This window comes from Malurus melanocephalus, unplaced genomic scaffold, assembly GCF_030028575.1.
Source record: "Malurus melanocephalus ecotype Western Australia unplaced genomic scaffold, MMel_1.1 scaffold_100, whole genome shotgun sequence".
Taxonomy (NCBI): Eukaryota; Metazoa; Chordata; class Aves; order Passeriformes; family Maluridae; genus Malurus; species Malurus melanocephalus.
This window is the reverse complement of record NW_026623332.1, coordinates 1,318,516-1,334,522: the sequence shown is the minus strand read 5'-3', so window position 1 is coordinate 1,334,522 and position 16,007 is coordinate 1,318,516. Positions and strand designations below refer to the sequence as shown.

The 16,007-nt window shown below is 38.3% G+C and overlaps 2 protein-coding genes across 2 annotated transcripts in view; one reads left to right on the top strand and one right to left on the bottom strand.

Moving 5' to 3' along the window:
• Positions 1-16,007, bottom strand: part of CEP85L (centrosomal protein 85 like) — a 103,666-nt gene that overhangs the window by 38,624 nt on the left and 49,035 nt on the right. The gene's annotated exons all lie outside the window — the stretch shown is intronic.
• PLN (phospholamban) lies at positions 9,968-10,216 on the top strand. The gene has a single exon (XM_057368982.1). The coding sequence runs from the start codon at positions 10,058-10,060 to the stop codon at positions 10,214-10,216; it is 159 nt and encodes a 52-aa protein (XP_057224965.1). The 5' UTR covers positions 9,968-10,057.

The following is a 16,007-nucleotide window of genomic DNA, read 5'->3' as shown; positions in this document are numbered from 1 at the left end:
TCTCCCTTTAGACTGCATTAGGTTTGCAGGACAAATGCAACTGAAGGATGCATTATCTGTGTCTTTTCTCTTAGAGAACAGCAAAAAGGGTCCTGTAAGGCACATTTCTTAATATCTGGACGATTGCAAGCAATTACCCATGCTGCAGGAAGCATCTCAGAACCAGGACAGAAAACTACTGGGCACAAAAAAGAACGATCTCAATTTAGAGTTTAGCTTCAATCCCAAACTCTGCTACTCTGTCCCACACACAAAGTAGCGCACATCAGTGGGAGCATTCACTTCTCCCTTCTCYGKGTTTTTCATTGCCATTAAGCCAAAYGTGCAACACAAGAACTCTCAGATCGCAGAAATGCTTTTGCAGTGTGACAGAAAACAGCAGCAGCACCATGAAACAACTCACCGAYCTGAGTATTCAGACTCACTGCTGAATTTATTTGTATATTATAAATAATTGGACTTGGGTCACAGTTCATTTCYACACAAAGGCATGATTCTCAGTGGACCAGACAGTGACACTTCAAATTCTTTACAGATTATGCAGGTGGCCAGCATCTACAGCTGGAATTTTAAAACCTAGCATGAGAAAGGCAAAAGTAATCCAGGAAATTACTACCAATGCAAATAGAAGTCTTATGATTATTATTTAAATAAAGGAGCTGGTATGCTGAAGTACAAACAYGTCTCTTTTTAGACATTATCCCAAACATCAACCAGATCTCTAAATAATTTCTGAAAAGAAACATGTTCTAGTGGTAGATTCCTAATCCCCCTGGAGAAAGCCCAGATAATCTCCATTTAAGGTCAAGCAAGCAACAGCTGCACATTTTTTGTTCCCTAGAACAAAATGCAGCAGACCAGAACCTCCAACACAGATTCCTTTTTTAAAGCTTTTCCTTTCTGATATGCACGGCTGTCTGGACCCATTCGCCCAGGAGTGAATAAAAACAGTACAATGATGTGCTCATATATTGTGTTTGTACTTGTCAGACTTGACATGTCCCATAAGCAGTACTTTGGCACCTGTCTCAAAACCCCACCAAAACCCCACCAATCACTCTATGAGGGAGTGATACTAAGCTGAACTAGAAAAATGCTCTCAAGAGAGTGCACCCAAACAAGCTTCTTTTCAGAGAAACAACATCAATACAAGATCTACGACACTCATGTGGTCTGAACTTGTACRTGTTATTGTTACTTAACAAATAGATTTTCCATCTTAAAAATTCTTATCAGAGTTAGACATTTAGAAAAGACTTACGTTTCTGATGAGATTCTACTATTTTTTCAATGCCTTTATTTGTACATTTAAGTATCAGTCTAAAATGAGACCAAGCTATGACTGTATCAGCAGCTCAAACAAACAAACAAATTCAAATTCTTTTAAGGTATCTCATTTCCAAAAAGTTTCAATGCATTAACAAAAAGAACCAAGAATYTGGGGGAGAGCAACTAAATAGCATGACAATTTTACAGTGATTTGGTAAAAGGGAGGAACTGGCATTGCAGCTGCTACAGTGCTGGGTGTTGGACTTCATAACAAAATACGGAGGTGAATTTCAATAGTACAAGTTTCATATTACATYTTACAAAAAGCAAACAATCCAAAGCTAGCACTTGGATCCATGCAATAAAAACATGAAACTTCCCTCATAAAAAAAGCCAAATACAGTTTGCTTGACTGTGAGAGATTTATAATGTTAATAATGTCATTATAAGTAAAATATGAAACACTTCGCACYAGTAAAGAACCATCACTCCTCACTGTGAACATATTCAATTAACTTTAAACTGAAATATGTGACCCCAGACATCCTGAGTTTGATACTAAAGGACAACTAAAAGCAGGCAGATTTATTATACTAAAACCAAGCTGCTTCAGCTATGATATAACCAATTTGCAGAGAAGCTAAACTGTATTTACAGAAAAAAAACTGAGCTCAATTTGAAACAGGGTGGTAYATCACCCCCAAAACCTTTCTGTCTCTGATTTGAACGACGTACCATAGCAGGGCTCCAGAGATAAAAAAAAGAAAAACAAAAAACAACCCAAACTAAATCAAAACCCCTCACCCTGTCTGGTTTCCTACTTGAAGTCAAGCACTCATCTATGCTAAACAATTGCCAAAACTGAATCTGTAAGTGTTCAGAGTTAGGCTSAGCTTCTGTACTTTTGCCTGCAACTTCCAAACCAGGAAAAAGCACACACTGTCAGCTGCATCCACASAGAAAGCCTGATGCTGGATGCTTGCACACTTGACAGCTTAATCCTCTCACATCCAGTAAATCCTTCACTTCCTGGATGAACAAAACCTATTCTGTGTATGCACTGTGTGTCACTTCTCCACACAGGACAGTATACATAAGATAACCTGTAAAGTAACATCAAGCTACTACTCCTAWGCAAACAAACAGAAAGGGTTCTCAAAAAATTCACTTAAATAGTTTCCAGCCACAAGAAGTGGGAGTGGAAGAAGGAATGTGGAAGTGTGTTTTAACAGAAATATAAATACTTCAAAATATATAGTAATGATGGAATTTCAGARATGAACTTCTATGTGCCAGATTTTATTTGGGAAAAAGAATTCCTCCATGTATTACAGGTTGAAAGAKACTTGAAATACAGAAAAAATACTTCAGTTCAAGCACTGTGAAATGAAAGATTACATTGGAAAGCACTCATCATATGCTGTAAACTGAAYACCAGCTATGTAACAGAATTATCAAAACTACATAAATTGAAAGTGTAGTTTAAAAAATACCTYCTACAAAAGAAAATCATTCCAAATCCAACACCCGCGTGAAACGTGACAGCCCTCACTATTTAGGTTTATGACAAAGAAACATTGCTGCACCAAGAGTAACACATCCAAAGCAGCTCCCTGAATAAATTCCCATTTAAGYTCCTGTTTAAAAAAAGGCAGGATGTCAGCAAGCAGCTCCCTTTGCTATCCCAATGAAGCATGCTGCTTCCCAGATTCCCTTRTCCTGTGGTTGAGCAGGTGGTCTCCCTGGCACACAGCTCTTTTCACAAAAGGAAAGGTGCTGCCCGTGATTARTACATTACTGCTGGGAACAAATTTAGAGGAGCCACTGCCTGTGTCAGAAGGCAAACRGGACCAATCAACTTGTGAGCTGCTGAGTGACACTGAGTCCTGCCTCTGAAACTTTTGTTATTTTTTACCCTCAACCTACTTCAATTGTTTCCACAACTTGGTCACAGACTCGGACAAGTTGCCAGAGATCTACAGGCACGTCCCACAGCCCGGAGCAAGCTCCTCTGTGCTTCACCAAGTCACATCAGGGGTAAGGAACCTCTCTTTTGTGTAATGCTTTTTAATTCTTGCAGGAAGGCATGTTGTAGTTGTACTTTTCTACAGAAACTTCTCTACTCAAATTAACAGTTCATTTTAATTGTTTATCCAAACCATGGAAATGTAGGCATTGCAGCTCTGAGTCAAAAATATACTGCTGTGCATGGAGCATTTCAGCAACAATAAAGGAACAGAATTTCCTACATGTTCATGGGACACCAACTGTCCCTGGGTAGATGATTTATACAGGTGGTTATTGAACAAGARGGTGAGAAGTTTTCATCATGTTTCTCACATCTTTGTCTTTCCTTTTAAATTTAATACCTYTTGCTTGTTTTTCCTTTTGTCTGTTGGTTTTGGTTTTTAATCCAAAATCTACAAAGAGAATAATTCACTTAAGGTTTCGTAAAGGCATTTTTGTTTCCCAAAGCTGCCTCTTCCCAATCCAGAGAGGGCAAAAAAGCGCTCTCACCATTAAACTCAGAAAAACATTTTTCCGCTCTAACACATTGAGAGAGCAAACCCTTATTTTGCTGTATGATGGAAAATTACCCTTATTTTTAAAATGTAAGTGATTTACAGCAGTACTAGAACTGAAATTATACCATGTTACTCTAAGTGCAATTCAAGCTACATATCCATGTAGTGTTTTTGCTTTGAATTTCACTGAAAGTTTATTTTCTCCTGCTGTTCATTGTAATTGCCACACTTGTCCTAGACTGCTTCTAATAACAGATAAATAATTTAGCTAGGATTTGTAACACCATGAWCTGAATTTCAAATGCAGAAAATAACCCATTTATTTCTAAGGGAAGCACAGACACATTGTACAATGATATACAACCCCAGCTTTAAAATCACTGAAAAAAAAAAGTGCATCTCACACTGAAATGTGTCACGTAAGAACATTTAATATCTATATATACAAATATTTTAAAAATAARTATGATTCATGAATATATAGGTCTCTAGGGGACTTACACTCCTTASCACCATGCTACCCCCTTTCATCAATTCATACTTTATTACTTATGTCTACGTATGGTTCTGGTTATAGAAGAGACAAACTTARTATAGTCTTCAATTTTGTGATGTGTGTTTTCCCTGGCAGTGAACAGATACACCTAATTCCTTTTCCTATTAGTGACTGGGAGGCATCAGGCAAAGTACATCCAGGTGCTTTGTTTTGTTGCTCAGCAGCCTTGTGCCAATTTTGAATATTGAAGTGATAGAAATGTCTGGACATGCTGTTACTCYTGAGGCAAACAATCTGTCACAGATTTCTCTAGAAGCTGTTTTCGGTAGGCAGAAGCTGCACTTCAGACCTCCCAGTGCCTACAAGGAGCAAGAAMATTTTGAGACAGATTTTTTTTTCAAGGCTAAAGTTACATAAAATGTATTTTCAAGTAAAGAGTTAAGTTTTATTCTACCACCCAAAGAATCTTTCTTCCTACCACAAATATTGCATATGCAGACCTTTAAAAATACCAACTTTACGCATACACTCATAGATTAAATATACACACAGACAATTGCCGTAGGCAGCTCTGTACTGGAAGCTGGAATGCATCCCAGCAGGCTAGCTGCCCCATCATCTCAATGTTATCCTGTCAGAATTCAGTAATTTAATGTAGATGAGAAAGTGGCTCAGCCGTTAAATTAAATTAAAAAATTTCACACTTAGAACATCCCATGTCACAGACATCCAAACCCTGAGAAACAGCAACCTACAGTCATGACAGAAGCATGTGCTAAGGGCAGGTGATAAGTGTAACAAATCAATGTGAAATCAGGCATTTAATTTATAGCAGCAATTTTCTGCCTTTTTTTTTATTACTCATTTGCCAAGATGACAATATTATCATTATTTGTATTTAAAAGAGACTCAGACATATATATACCACATTTCTACTTTTAAAATTTGCATTTATTTCTCATCCTCTGAGGAAGTTAGGAATGTGGTGACTCCACAACAGGAAACTCTCTGAAATTATTTTGTAACKGGTAAAGGTGATTTTCACTGCTTCTTCAGACCATCAGCAAACATWAATGTATGATACATCTACAGAACTACAAAAGAAACTTTTTATTTGCTTCAAGAATAATTTGACTTAGGAACAGAAAAGTACCATAGCTGGAGAAATAAAAAAAACCACAGGGAAGTAAAGTTCTGTTCCCTAAAACTACAAGATATTTTAGAATTGAAGACTGCTTTTAATGGCTTAACAGGACTTTCCTGGAATTGAGTTACTCCTCAGAGTTGAATTTACCTACTACGTCCTTCTCCACCAATACCATGTCATTGTTCCCTGAGCTGCTAGAATGTAAAAACCAAAACCTGGAACATCCTCTTCCACTTCCATCTTTAATACATTGCTAGATATATTTCAGTTTTTACTTCAATTCAAATTGCACTCAGACCACGTCATGTTAAAGGGACATGACTCTATATGAAACCTAAAACTCTACATGAATCAACTTGTTGGGTACTCAGTGAACACAGCAGAGGATGGAGTTCATTTCCTAAAAGAAATTTACTATGTAAAAGGCAAATCACACCAACGGACTGGAAAGGGTATACAGTTATTTCATGTTGTATTTTGACGATGAGAGTGGAGACTGAAGCACCTGCCCAAGATCCCACTGCATGGTCCTGCAGCAGTTGCAGGGAATTTAACCCACTTAAAAACTAGCCCAAAGCATTGGCTCCCAGGCTACTCTAATGGACCAGCACACATAGAAGTGCCAGCTACCTACAAGATATGTGGATAAAYATCAAACCCCAAAATGAGTAGTGTGTTTAACTATTCATCAGTGTAATTTCTTGTCATCTACACCTTTCACATTCTCATGGACTTTCTTGAAATACAGGTAGAAGCTCTTACTGTTAGCCTTGCTTCTCAGAACACTATGAAAGCTRCTCAGAAGGAAGATTGTATAGGCAGTGAATCTGTAAGAGGGGGTGGGAAAAAAGGAATCTCAAGTGTGAGCCTTCCCCATGCTCTCTGAAACACACATGAAAAATACTGATATTTCAGKACAAAACAGACAAAAAATAAAAAGAAAAGATAAAATTAGTTTGGTTCTCCTATTACCAGCACTTCTCAAACTGTGAACTGAATTGTTGCGTCCTTCCCCATCCCAACAATTATGCTGCAATTCAGTCTCTTCAATCAACATAACTTTATAGTACTTTCTCCATCACTATGTTTATGATCTTAAGACATTCCTTTTCAATGCATGGAAGTGAATTACTGGGGGTTTGGGACATCTTATTGTAAAAATCTATGCAATAGACTTACGCAACATTTTTAACAATGCTTCACTTGGTCATGTGGAACTACAAGAATTCAAATAAGTCAAACCTCTTCTATTCCACTGATATCACTGCTGCATTTAGTAAACATATGACAGCAAACAAGCTGTGGCATTTCCAAGAGAGCCAAATTTATCCCATGTGGCTTCAAAGGAGTCAATGCAGGCAGTTACACCAGGAACGAGCATGGCCCACAGTTTTCACTTGGGTCACATTGTGACCCCTCTCATTGTGAAGGGCACCCAGAAACAGAGACAAAAATAACCTCATACAAATCAGGGAAACAGTCACATGTCAGTGAAGTGGGAAGCAATAATTGTGATCAGTGACTCATTCTCAAGTATGGGGTGTAGGGAATTCCCTACATAGCAACATACAGGGTCAGTCACCAGACCTCTTCCTGCAGATTCACTCTGTGCCTAAGACAAGCCTTTCGCATCCATTAACAGCACTGATAAAACACAACTGCACAGTAATTCACCCAACAGTTCCTCTTGTGCAATGCTCAGTCTTGTCACACGAGTAACACTTTGTGACTTTTAAAAAATATCAAATATAATTCGCCCTTTTACTGCACTTTTGTTTCAAGAAGTGGTGTGTACATGCCCAATTCTTCTTTATATTGGCCTAAAACATGGGGGACTGAACGGCAGAAAGCAGCTACTATTTGTGGCAATGATCAGCCTTYATTTCTGTGTAATTATTTTCCAGGCTGCCCATTTTGACCTTGATAGGCCACCCATATGCAGCTGTGTTACTGAATCTGTTTCTCTTTCTGCACTTTAGGTGGGTGACAGCACCATGGAGGATTAACAAGCAAGGTATGTGTTTATTAGTTGAACTCGAGCACTTGTAAAGACAAACTTGTTGAAATACAGACACAGACTTGGCTTCCTTTCCTTACAAGAAAACTTATCCTGCAGATAGGCATAGTATGTTAAACACATGGGTGTTTCAAAAACTTCCAAAACCATATAAGCTTTTAAATTAAGAAACTCAATCTATTTTGTCCTTTCCTCATCCCTTCTCTACAACATTTTCTAGCTGTAAGAGGTACGGACATTTTAACTTACACTTCTTTAAGATCCTTTTGTATCGCCTGTCTGGTCACATATGTACAAATATCTATTTTGGCCTTGCATCTGTGATGCCCAACCAGCTAACAGGACTTTTTATGGAAGCACTTCAGAGCCCCAGGGCCTTGTCCCTTGAGTCAGGCAAGTGGAACATAAGCAGCAACACAGCAATGCAGGTGCCAGCACCAGTGCAGTTACACCAAATGAAGTGCRCATGGACTTACTGCGCATGTACACAGGTACACATCAATGCTGTCCCAATTCTTCTGTGGGGCCCAAGAAAAAGAAAAACAATCAGGAAAGATAAATGCTGTTGCAGCAGGTCACACACGGCCCCAAGACCAAGAGTTGCACACACCCAGCATTGAAAAAAAGGACATAAGAAGCCACAATGAAGTCATCTGCAGGAAGCGCTGTTCTCTGGGCAGTGTCTGTCACACAAGCTGGTTACACAAACTCTTTATCCACGCAAATCCATTAGTGGTTCATCTACCAAGACTTRTCTGCAAGAAGATAAACAGTCTAACACACTCCAGCCTGTACTGGGCTGGGAGAATGAATGTGCATTCAGCCAAGAGACYGGAGAATTTCTGTGCAGGTCTTGCTTTTACTGCACTGGGGACAGACCATGACTAGCAAAGAGCTAAACAGAATATACTTGGCAAGTATTTTAACTGCTTAAATAGATGAAAACAGGTACAGCAAAAAGTCAAACAAAGATGACGAATTAGAGTCGCTACAAGAGTACGTTCCTGGTGTATGTTTTGTTCGCAATAAAGTTAAGATCAACTACGGCTCAAAASATCATAACAAAATCTGAAGTTTAGTTCTAGGAGATGTCATCACATGGAATCCTCTAAAGGTATTAAAATAACCATGTGCAATCTGATTTCTTTTGAAAACCTCTCTTAAGTACCAACACTGGCACTGAAAAGACATGTATTTTGTTCATACAGTACCATTTGTCTCTACAGCACAGCAAGGAGGGATTAAAAAGGGAAGAGCCTGAAAGACACTTTCAAGGTTTTTCCATTTTAACCCCATATAAAGACAAATTCACGGGCGACAAAATATCTCTGATTCAGTCAGGATCATCATGTAATTTGGGCATCAGACATCTAAGCAATTATTTTCCTTTAAGTGGCATATATAATTCCACTTATTGCCAAGAAAAACAAAAGCTGCAACAAGGAGAGGTCTTCTGTGAAAAATACGAACTCAGTACAAATTCATAAAACATTTAGTGGCAAGTGCAGATTTAGGAACAAAGTTTGACAGATGCACAGATCATCATTATTTTGAAAACCAAGTTTTCACGTTGTCACAGCACCCACATTCAGAAYACAACTCACCGTGAGCTAAACAAGCATATATCAAAGCAGCTCCTCGCCATGGAAGGTTCAGGAAGGTACAGGAGGATTTTGTATTGCAACTACTTATTGGGAGTTTTAAGATAACTGATACTTTGTCCTTCCATCTGCCATTAAAAAGGAAGAAAATACACTTTAAATGTAACACTCAGTTAAGAGACAAAGTTGTGTAAATGCTTAGTTTTGTTYCTCATAGCAGTCCTCTGCCTTTGCACCCATGTTTGTAACACACGCATAAAAAAAGATTTAGCCCTTACTCTGTCTTGTCTATTGAGAAACATGCTACTAAAATCCCCTAGAGCAGTGTTGTGTAAGATTTTAATTGCCCATCGCAAAGAACTTTTACTTGGAATGGAAATGCTTCAATGAGATTTCTTTTCCTCCATTCCATAAAAAGTGCTTGTAAATCAGATTATCTGCCCTGTCAGTACCRGCCAGCAGGACTATCCAGATCTCCTGGCTGAAAGGTCTGTGACCCTTCTCTTATCATCAAGCTTCCACATGTGCTTGAACAAATAAAGCAGAGGGGTGTGTGTGGGAAGGCAATCAGCACAGCCTTTTCGCAGACTGTGAGAGATAGARTGCTTGGGATCTAAAGCAATAATCTGGGCAAAACCCAGATATCAACAATTTCCATAATACAGTTACTCAAYGCTGCTAAGAAGCAGGTGCTTGGTAGCCTTCAGGAGGAGAAGCACAATACAGCACAAATCTAAACTTAAAAAAAACAAACCTGTTTTGATCTAAAAACTCTGTAGAAGCTATTTATTTCAGACTTTTTACAACTTTAAAACAATCTCAATTTGCACTCAGAAAAACACTTCTGCACTTCTAATTCTCTGCTTTCCTGCTTTCCAGCTCCACAAAGGCTGTCTAAAACAAAAAGAGAAGATATTAGGCACTTTGCACTGCTCCTGACCCCTGCTCTTCTTTCCTGCACTCCTAAMATCTCTGATTTGTGCCCTCTGCTTTCCTGTTGCCATGGAGAAGGTCCAACACATCACCCGCTCTGCTCTGAGGAGAGCCTCAACTATTGAGGTCAACCCACAAGCACGCCAAAGGCTCCAAGAGCTCTTTGTGAATTTCTGCCTGATTTTAATCTGCCTCTTGCTGATCTGTATCATTGTGATGCTTCTCTGAAGTCCCAGCACTTCTCTGCACYGTCCTCTAGGAAAGTCACCCCAGGGGGAAGAGACCTACACCTGCAARTCCCAGTGCAAGGATCCTCATGTGACAGGGGCTAGCAGTCGGATTCCAGTGTGTGCCAACCAGTGCCCTGTTATCTTAATGCCTGCTACATGTATTAAAAACACTTTTTCTGTGCAGAACAGTGTTTAGAGCCCATAGTTGCAAAGCTGTGCATGACTCAATTTGTCAGTCTCAATCAAGAGATGTCTTTACTACGTGGGGTAAAGTGCTGGTAAATCAGATTATCTGGCCCTGTCAGTAGCAGTCTGCAGTTGGTAAATTCAATGTTTTAGTTAGATAAACAACACCATCACTTTTCGGGGGCCTAAGTGTTTTTAGGTTTCTCTGAAAATGTTTACGCCCTTGGAAAGGCTCCAAATTTGGACCATGCCTGCCCAAAGAAGAGCTTACAGGTACACAGCCCTCACCGCATTTTGGGAAAATTTCTGCTCTGCTTAGTTCAAGGTACTGCATCTCTGCATTATCAACTGAAGGCATTCAGTGCTTCAGTGTTTTGCTAAGGAATATGAGAATAAACAAAAAATCCTTTCTAACCCAGAAAGGAAAACTATTTAATATGTTTTTCTCCCTATTTAAAGGATCTTATATATGTGACATCTGGAAAGATTTTTCATTGTTTTGCAGAAAAAAACTGACATTACCATAACTGACATAAAGATTTTGTTTTCCATAGTCATTTAACTGACATGACAACTGGCACAACTTGGATTCTCAATTTAATTAAGGCCTGTTCTGATTTATGTAATGATTTYCTTCACTTAAAAGTACAAAAAACTTGGAACTTGCCAATGTCACATGAGGTATTTGCCATCTGACATGGCAAAAAAATGTATAAGCCACCATTACTGCTGTGACAGAAGCACATCTATACAAGTAACATCTCCACCTTCAACTGCAAATTCTGACTAGAAAACATGCAAGTATCTTCCTAAAATAAATGACAGATAAAAAAGTTAGCTATAAATAATTATGCACAGGAGGGGAAAGCAYTGCAGAAATATCTTTTCAATATGTAAACCTCAGGCCATACACATAAAAGATGACACTTCTACTCAAGCAGTTGTGAATAACAACACTGAGTAGACTTCCAACACTATTAACCCTATTACATGTTGCTTGTATTAAGCCACATTCCTAGAAATTTGATACACTTTTCAAATTTAAAGAAAGCTCCAGAATCAACAGASAGAGGATGTCAGAGAGACATCCATTTTTTGAAGAGATATCCTTCTATTCCATTCTACATAAACATACTGAYAAATGCAGACAATCAAAACAGGTTTATCTTGTATTCTGCCTTTAAGACTTAATATTTCATGAGTGGAAGTTGACAATGACAGCAGAGCAGGACGGGAAGAAATCTTAAAAAAAGTTCTGTATTCAGTGGAATACAAGCAATTCCAGTGGTGATGAATTTCCTGTCTGGTGAGTAGGTATGTTGAGACCAGACTCTGAAATAACCACTAGAGGAAATCAACATAGCTACTGTATAAGGTTTAGGACAAGCACTGGTGAGACTGGCAACACACCCAGACACTTGCAAGTTAGTATATGAGTGTTACTGATTTGAACTGTCAGTGTAAATTTCAATTTCCATTTCATGCGTTCTGACCACTCTCACAAATGCACAGGATTTTAGTAAGCATATCTCCCCTTTTATTTTCGTCCTTTTCTTCGCTTTTCAAATCTGTATTTTTGYGATGGACAGAGTTTCTAGCTTTAGTTTGCTTGGATGTGTTTCAAGAGACTTCAACTGGAAATAGACAACAGTTTTACAGTATCTAACACTTGCTGAAGAAAAAAGTGTTAAATCATCAGCACCTACATTCAAAAGACTCATTTGGATTATAAATTTCACAAACCAATAATATAAAGGAGTCAGAGTAAAGCATTGCTGAAAAATGTAGCTTAATAAAAACAAGCCCTCCAATTTTCTCTCATGTACCTGAAAACACWTAACTTATTTTAAATCAATAACCAAACAAGAACAAAACCAAATTATCAATAAACTGGAAGCCCTAGTGTTATTTCACAGCAATGCAGATATATTGCATATACTGTGTGGTTCATTTATGTCTTAGGCTTTTGTTGATTAGAAAATCTGCTACTATCCTCTATACCAATTGTCAACTAAACCTAGAGATTAAAAAAAGCCCTATTGTCCCTAGTGCAATCTTCTTTGTAGACTTATATGAGCTTTAAAAGTAACATCTACTGTATTTTTGTTTAATAAAAGGACTGCTTGAAAATATTAATGCATAAAATATATCCAATTCTGTTCAGAAAGAAGCATCCATTCTATTACTTACTTGTTATGTGAAAAAAAGCTAGTTATCACACAGCTGTCTAATTCTCTATATCTCTATTTGTTCTGTTTTGGTTTTCAAGAGTAATTTTATCTGTTTTGTGCTGTCCAGATCACTTACACATACCTGATTCCCACTCAGTAGCTAGTGCTTGTAAGTATTCCTAATGAATTTTATGCAAGTGTAATCAAAAAGTTCACCATTTTATGAACCATAATAAAAACYGCAGACATGTACAGCATGTAGCTTGGATTAAGTTTTCAGTTCTCTCCTCCATTCCACTGAAGCCTGAATCTTTTTCCTAAGGTCATCTTACACACTGATAGTGAATAAAGACAGCTAAACAGACAATCTGGTATTACTCTTCCTCCAAAAAAATAAATGACCAACTTTCATGGCCATTTTATACTAGAAAGGAGATGAATCAGTAACCAAAATATGCTGGGTTTAAAGATGTGTTTCCTCAGCCAGCTCCTCAGCAATAATCGATATAATTGATTCAATAACTGAATAACTGATATTATTCTCTATGTGAAAACATGACCCTTTTAGAAACCAAAACTGTGTGCTGACTAAGACTAGTCAGGAAGATATTTTAGAAGGCAGCAGATACATGCCTTTCTTTATCAACTTTTTATATCAATTTAGCAACAACTTCCCTCCCTAGCAGAACTGAACCATTCCGTAGAAAGACAAGTGTAAAAAACCCTTAAGCAACACTTTTCACACAACACGCACAAAATGTTTGTYACTCCCCAGCACAAATAATTTTTACGTAAGTTTTGCTACAATTACACCAATGGTCAATGGTACAAGTAGGCCAGTGGTATCCTGGGGTGCATKARGAAGAGCAATGCCAGCAGGTCAAGGGAAGTGTTCCTGTCCCTTTCTCAGCCCTAATGAGGCTGTGTCTGGAGTGCTGGGTCCAGTTCTGGACTCCTCAGTAAGGAGAGACATGGAGCTCCCGGAGCTGGTCCAGCAGAGGGTGACAAAGATCATTAAGGCACTGGAGTATTTCTCTTAACAGAAAAGTCCAAGGCAGYTGGGCCTGTTCAGCCCCAAGAAGTGACAGAGAGGGGACCTCATCAATGTCTATCAGTATCTGAAGGCAGATGTCAAAATGATGGAGCCAGACTCTGCTCAGTGGTGCCAAGCAATGGGACAAGAGGCAATGGGCAGAAWCTGATGCACAGGAAGTTCCACCTGAACATGAGGAAGARCTTCTTTACTGTGCAGGTGACGGAGCACTGGAACAGATTGTCCAGAGAGCAATGGCTGTGGAGTCTTCATCACTGGAGATGTTCAGATACCAGCAGGATGCAATCCTGGGCCATGTGCTCTAGGACATCCCTGCTTGAGCAGGGAGACCRTAGTGCCCTCCAACCTTACCCATTYKGGACACACACAGAACAAYAAGCATGAAAAATGTACATACTTTTTTTAGTATGCTGAAACATACCTTACCTATATCCTCTCTGCCAAAATTAGAGCAGAGCAATTGAACASATGCATTTAGAGAATGTTCTTGTTTATATTTAGAAGCATTCTAATACACTGTATTTTACAGACCAGATACCTATATTTTTATGGCTATTAATGAATAGTGCCTGGCAGAATACAACTGGAAAATTATTTGTGAAATCCTGCAAGATCCAGAGATACCCTATTTAACAGCAAATGTAGTCCTTTTAATGTAGTCCTTTTAGCTTTGACCTCCATGATAAGAAGTGGGGGGGGGGGAAAGAAAAAAATCAACAAACCAGAATATATTTAAAAGCATTCCTTCAAAAACTGATGCACAACTTAATAAGAACCCTCGTAATTTAAATTATTTAACATAGGCCCTATATTTACTGTAATGTTTGACTGACTGTAGGTAAAATAATGCCAGAAGTTCCACCTTTGTATAAAATGTAAAGCTATAAAAAACACTGCCCTCTTGTGATCGTCCCTAAAAATATAGCTAAGTATTAGAAGGAAGTTTTGGCAACTGTTAGCAGCGCTGAGTGAGTTTATAAGTTCCTTTCATTTATGTATATATATTTCTATAAATAAAACCCAATTGTTACATTATTAATGCTATCTTAAAATAAGTAATTGCCTAAGTGCTATTAAAAGCTMAGAGGACGCATCCTCTGCCAGTTCAATCCAGATTCTTAGTAAGGCATTTGCAAAACTGCAATGGATCTTACACAACACATTGCTGGCTAAAACAACCTACTGCACGATGCCAAACCCTAGAAGGGTAGGAAACACTTCTATTAACAGAGAGACATTTTGACCAGAGAGGAAAGTGGGGGGTTTTTGCACATATAGAGATACTTTAGAAGTAAATTTTCAACAATCTATTGCTGAAACAGACAAAGTCTTGGGAAYGGTTCTTCCTCTGAAAATTTAATGGGCCTCAAAAACACCATACACATTAAAAAAGTCAATGGAGCGCCAAATTGTACAAAAAATTCAAATCCTTCCTCCATTAAATAGTTCGTTAGAATTTCGTCAGTAGTGGAATGGAAGTTATCATTAACCCTAATTTATTTTATTTTTAAAGTATTTGAGAAAAAAGGCTTTTAGGAGCATCCAGAATCCTTTTCCAGAAAAAAACAAATAAACAAACAAACAAAAACAGCTACTGTAAATATACACTCTTTTCTTTCTAAAAACCAGGTAAAGAGCTGTGGACAATGAAATTCATGTGAACTTACATGGCTTAGTATTGAAGGAGCAACCACAAGTTACAATTAAAGAGTCTGCTGCAGGCACAAGAGTGCAGACTGATGCACATTATGGATCTTGCCAACAACAGAGGTCTCAACCTGCTACTCAATTTTGTGCTCATTGTCTTKGTTCTAGTGCTTGCATTTATCCTTGTGAAGCTGATGTGAACCTCTGCAAGGCTCTGCTTCCTTCTCAGATTTAGCAATGATAATGTAGACACCTGGACTACCTGAATATAAGTATGCAAAGATTGCAGAGACTGAAATATCTGACAGTAAGAGAATGCGTTCACACCCAAAATTTATCAGAAAACAATCCTAAAAGCTGTGCACAAGTATCTTCCTGCTTTTGAGTGAAGAAAGCATCTAGAGCCTTACGGAGTACTTGAAGAAATCCAAGAATGCATCAGCAGCTACTGTAGTTTCTCATTGTACAGCTAATAGTTATTTAAAGATCTACAAATTATTTGCAGCATTCAAGGAACACCATTTCTGCAAAAAGGGGACAGCAGAAACAAAATTTTTAAAATGGGATTTCGGTAGAACACATACTTCATGGGAAATGACAGCAAGAAGGCAAACCAAAATGCCAGCATTGAGTTGACAGCACACATTAAATTACCTGTGGAGAGAAAAGCACAGTTGCTGTAAATGGAAACAAAGATATCCCTGAAAAGCAGCTTGAAGCAGCAGAGATGT